At 40.6% G+C, this 6,000-nt stretch overlaps 1 protein-coding gene across 1 annotated transcript in view; it reads left to right on the forward strand.

Moving 5' to 3' along the window:
* Positions 1-5,268, forward strand: part of kcng2 (potassium voltage-gated channel, subfamily G, member 2) — a 29,893-nt gene extending 24,625 nt beyond the window's left edge. Inside the window, exon 3 of the mRNA XM_034892660.1 lies at positions 4,048-5,268. Within this exon, the coding sequence (XP_034748551.1) occupies positions 4,048-4,875 (828 nt within the window). The 3' untranslated portion in view covers positions 4,876-5,268. The remainder of the gene's footprint in view (positions 1-4,047) is intronic.
* Positions 5,269-6,000: the final 732 nt, after the last annotated feature.

The following is a 6,000-nucleotide window of genomic DNA, read 5'->3' on the forward strand; positions in this document are numbered from 1 at the left end:
TGAGCCTGGTATGGTTAGCGCACCAGAATGAGAAGGAGAAGGTGCAATAGTGGACCCATTGGGACATCATTTGCTACGGTTGGGAACTGCAATGTACTAATAATTGTTTGATCCCGTTTGAATTGAGCTATAAATTACACATATGATGTTTGAAAGATAATTTTGTCTTTTTTTTAGACAAATGCACATTTTTTTTTGCTTTTGCATTGACAACCAGAGCTGAAAGTGAAACCAGATCTTAAATCTTCCATCTTTTCTGATGGATAGAAATTGCACTTGCTTCACCTTTAAAGTCCTGAGGATTCACACACAATCACATTATTGTTCTGTAATCCGATTCTTGCATTTTGAAAAAGAATATTAGATGTTGTCTGGGAAAGAAAGTGAAACTCAGTCTGGCACACAGACCACTCAGTACACACAGCAGAGCCCAATGAGATGAAAGAAATACATGCATTAAAAGCATGTGTGTGCCCAAGACTCGTTCCTTGTAGTCTACCTGTTTGTGAATCACACCCCCTCCAACTTATCTGTGGGGATCAGAGGTGAGCTGACGCCTCCTTCATTGTTTGGTTTGCACGCTTGTCTTCAGCTGTGACGGGGTCAGAGTCCCCTGATCGCTGAGATGGATAATTGTGTGCTTTTAATTTGATCATCCATGCTTCTGAACGCATCATAGGCTTTTCAGTGGGGAAAAGGGCAGGAGGGAGTGGAAAATGCACTCAGCCAGAAAGCCTCTGACGGAGAACAATGCAAATACTGTAAGTTGGTCAAATTCAAGAGAAGGAACAGTATCAGTTGCAAATGTGTCACAAACAGACATAATCCTGTGTGGATGCAGAAGAGCAGAATGACAGAGGAGGTGTGAAACATACTGGTTAGCATGTGAAAACGAGTGAGCTCCTTAAGGATTTGGACAGTAGCACATTTGTTTGTTTTGGCTTCAGACTCCTATTACTTTGGATGTGAAATGACAGCATGTGGTTAGAGGGTGGCTCAAATTGGAATCGCTCCGCTGCAACAGCAGAGCTTCAAGATTGCCACGCGCTTTAGAAAACTACTTTGCATGATGGTGCAAAAGTGGATTGATAATGCAGGCGTTATGGGGTAGAGAGAGAAAATATGAATCTGACGATATGAGACTGAATAGAGAGGATGTATCACTGAATATAATAATATTAAGCAAATAACAGTCGCGTCCTCAATTTGTCCAAATGTTTTTGGCATTCTAAAATGGGAGAATATGTTATATAAAAGGTTGTTTTTTTCCCGATTCAACCCCTCAAAGTAAAGTTGGCAATCTTGAACCTGTATTTATCTTTACTTTTACTGTGACTTGAGCCAATGGAGTCTTTCTGATGTGACTAACAGATACAGGTATCTGTCCTTATGTACTGCTTTTACTCCTTAGTAAGGAGGCTGTAATGCTAGCATTTTGATGTTTAAACATGTGTACTGCTTGCGTTGTTCACAGTACTTTTTCTTTAGCATGTTAGCATGCAAACATTTGCTAATTAGTACTAAACACAATTGATCATAAACTACAGTATTGGACACAAAGAAATGTTGACTAGATATGGCGCTATATGAAAAATAAGGAGATTAGGAACATCCGGAGATTATTGGAATTCATCTTCTGGTTACCATGAGTACATCTTCTGGTTACCATTATTATATCTTAACCCATGTCTTCTACACTGCGTTCTTGCTAAAACTGATGCTGGAAATTTCAATTTCCTTGTGGGAGTCATCCCAAAAAGGATTCAGAAAGAGAGTCTAAGTCTAAGTCTAAGTCTAAGTCTAAGTCTAGCTGCCAGGCTTGTTGAAGATAATAATTCCCATTTATTCATATGTTGTTGTGCTTCCTTTGTTTGCCACAGTGTAGCAGTTAGCGTGAGCAGTATCCTATGATGACGGCAAGTGCGAGGGCAGTATGAGTGGGACATTTAGGAGATTCATTCCCACTTGGTACGTACAGGCAGACCCGATACATACCAGACACTCAAAAGAGTTGTTAAAAAGATTCATTTTTCGCCCATCACTAATTTAAGTCTGGAAAAAGAAGTGGGCCGACAGACGGACATTGTCATCCCTAGAGTCATTTTCCGACATTCTTTTTCTTTGCTGTAGCATTGACATTGCATGTAAACTTTAAAAACATGATTTATTTAAGTAATGCCGGCTGGTGTTGTATTATTACATAGTCTTTCTCATCCATACTGTGAATTGTGAAGGTTGGACAGAACCTATTTATTCTGGCTTCGCCAAACAGCTTCATCTGTCAGAGGGGGCGATTTACTACCCTAATCAACCACAATATCCTATTTATCACATAACATAAATCGGCCGGGAGATCTATACCACTTTTGATCATGATGACTACTTTTCCAAGTCCATTGCAGCTGCTGTGGGGAAAACTGCAACTCCACTCCACTGCTTTGCTGATCGGTGATTTACATGGTCCTTAATGGGTTTAGCAGGTCTGAGGTCTCTAGGGCCAAAACCATGCTATATGCAAAACTAAGCTAAGTGTATACTATACTCATTCTGAGAGGAGGGCAGTCAGTTGGAATGATGTCTCCCTGGAGCAGAGCTGTTGACTGAGCAAATAATAAAGGAAATGGTTTGCTTATATATTCACGCAGGGGCACTTTACACCTGGTAATAACTGAAACAGCCACAGTGTATGGAGTTCAATTCAATTTTATTTATGGTATCAAATCATAAAAGTTATCCCGAGACACCACAATCTATAATTTACAAAGCCCTAACAATTCTAGTAATTAACCCAAGAGCTGTTGTCTCCCTTATGTCATTAACCCTCGTGTTGTCTTCCCGTCAAAAGTGAAAATCAAGACTTTTTTTGACGCTTTCTATTGATGTTTTGAACTTTGTTTTTATGTTTTTGTCCCTTTTTTCAACACTTTTTTCAACCTTTTCAACACTACGTAAAAGTAACATATTGACTTTAGTTTTACAGTTATTTTTGGAATTTATGGTCAATAACCTCATTTATAGGAATTGATACCTAATGTTTGAGTTAGAAAAGCAGAAATTAAGATTTATTTTGACCACAATTAAAGGAATGGATGTTGATGGACAATCACAGAGTGGAATATGTCAACTTTTACTCAATACTATTTCAAAAAATTTTTTTTTAAATGCCATAAAATGTAATAAGACGCCCCAAAATTAATGAAAGTAGAGATTTGTACTTGCCAAAGAGCGTGTGGAATCAATCGTGTTATTTTGGGGAATTATAATTGAGTAGCTAAAAGAACATTGACATGAAAAAAGGTCAATTTGACCCGAGGACAACATGAGTGTTTTGGTGTGTGTATCTGAGCCACAGAACATTGTGGAAGATATTTTAAAGCTACCTATTTTACATTATTCCACAACATGTCAAAGAAGAAGAATTTATTTCTCCAGATTTTCTAATTAATCCACACATAATTATTACATAGTGGAGCAAAGACATTTTATTGTTGTAATTAATCACACTTAAATGCGGAAAAATGAAAAGCAAATTTTCTTTTTTTAGTGTCCTCCAGGGGTGACTTTGACTTAATAACCAAGTAATTTCTTATAATTACATTTTAAAATATTTATGAACGCTATTTCAGCGGTCTGCAAAAAAATAGCTTATCATTAAAAGAGTATTTCAACGGTCGTAGCTTTAAGAATCAGTGTGGCTTTAGCTATGACTGAGACAGTGTGCGCGTCTAAAGCTTTCACTTCTCGATCACTCAGGTTTGATGCAGCAGTCAGTGTTCACTAAATAGATAAGCAAAGCCTTTTGTTTCACACTTCATGAATCTTTCAGCACCTTCTCTTTTATGTTTTCTTTACTGTCACCTTTATGTTGTGAGATCAAACGCATCCTCTTGTCAATGGCAAACCCACAAATCAAACAGAAGGGCTTTGAAATAGATTCCTAATCACTGACTTTACTGGAGTTCACGTCCCTGTAAATGTAGCGTAATGTAATGGAACAACACCCTTTAATGTTGATCTTTATGTGCTTTTTTCCCCTTTTCTCCTCAGGGTGAGTGCTCCCAGAGGTGCTACAACATCTTTGTGCTGGAGACGGTGTGCGTTGCCTGGTTCTCCCTGGAGTTCCTGCTGCGCTTCATTCAGACGCAGAGCAAGTGCACGTTCCTGCGTACGCCTCTCAACGTCATTGACGTGGTGGCCATCCTTCCCTACTATATAACCCTGATTGTGGACTCTCTGTCAGTGGAAAGGAAAGCTACGGGCTCAGGGAACAACTATCTGGAGAAGGTGGGGTTAGTCCTCCGAGTCCTGCGGGCTCTACGGATCTTTTACGTGATGAGGTTGGCGCGCCATTCCTTAGGCTTGCAGACGCTCGGTCTGACGGTGCGGAGGTGTACGCGTGAGTTTGGCCTGTTGCTGCTGTTTCTTTGCGTGGCCATGGCTCTTTTCTCACCACTTGTGTTCCTAGCTGAGAGCGAGCTGGGCGCCAAGCAGGAGTTCACTAGCATCCCGGGTAGCTACTGGTGGGCCGTCATCTCCATGACCACGGTCGGCTACGGAGACATGGTGCCCAGGAGCATCCCCGGCCAGGTGGTGGCGCTCAGCAGCATCCTGAGCGGCATACTGCTCATGGCCTTCCCCGTCACGTCCATCTTTCACACCTTCTCTCGCTCCTACATCGAGCTGAAGGCAGAGCAGACCCGTGCGCTGAGGCAGAAGCCGGACTCGCAGGACAGCACCAAGTCCCAGAACAGCGAAGACTCTCAGGAGACGGACAGCTACCACGGCATCACCGAGGCTGCCGCCTCCTCCGTGCAGCGGAGGAAGTCCATGGCTGTTCAAAGGGCTGCTGAGATCAGAGGGTCCGTGGACACTTAGCCGCTCTGCATGTCTGTCTGTGTGTTCAAGTGGCAGCCTGGGGGGCCTCGACACCCAGCGCTGAGACTGCCAAGTTGACAAGCTGCAGGACTGTGAGCGGGGAGGAGGTTGTCTTCTCTGGAGATTGAGGTCATGTGCAGCGCTTGTGCACCAGAGTGTATCTGAGTTTCTTAAGTTTTACAGAAGTTTTTCTTCATAAATTTGACTTGGAAATATGGGTGACTGTACAATATTCCTGATTACACAACCGAGTCAAATGAGATTTAAAAAGTGAAAAAACACTGACTGCTATTCTGACTTGAGATAAGTATGACCTCAGACTAAAAACTAATGTTCCTCATGTAGCTGCATATCAGAGGATTGTCTGAAATAAAGGTGTTTCTGAGATGTCAGGCATGCAGTTTATTATTGAAGTGCAATATCATCTCCATTTACTCTGTTTTGTATTTGGCCAAATCAAATAACTTAGTGTACCTGGGGTTTTGTTATAGATGGATCACACATGATAATGTCACCCAGTTTATTTGTAATCGAGCTGAGCATTTGGTCCGGCTAGTCCTGCTACAGTACCTTCCAGTTGATTATGTCAATCTTAAAATTTTTGTTATACCATCATAAGGTCAAATGGTCTGCTTTTCATGTATTCCAATAACAAATGGCCAAATTTCCCTAATGGGAAAATTTAAGATTTTGCTGTAGTTGACAAAAGCTTAAAGAGGACCTCCGACCATTTTTAATAGTTCATAGTGTAGTTCATACATGTTATTCCTATTGTCTAAGACAGACAAAATTTGTTAATAATGAAAAAATCCAAATCCAAAAACTCTAAATGCTAAAATTTAAATTTGTGATGTAAAAGAAGTAAAGAACAAAAAAAGGTAGAGAGATGCGATATAAAAACTTTATTTCAGGTACAGGATGCATATTATCCTGATCCATGAAAAAACTGGCCTTTAAAAATAAAAATGCCTCTATGTGAATATAACATAGGGGGGTGTATACTTATGCCCCTGTATTTTAACATAGGGGGGTGTATACTTATGCCCCTGTATTTTAACATAGGGGGTGTATACTTATGTCCCTGTATTTTAACATAGGGGGTGTATACTTATGCCCCTGTATTTT

The sequence above is a fragment of the Etheostoma cragini genome, chromosome 14 (genome assembly GCF_013103735.1).
Source record: "Etheostoma cragini isolate CJK2018 chromosome 14, CSU_Ecrag_1.0, whole genome shotgun sequence".
Lineage (NCBI taxonomy): Eukaryota > Metazoa > Chordata > Actinopteri > Perciformes > Percidae > Etheostoma > Etheostoma cragini.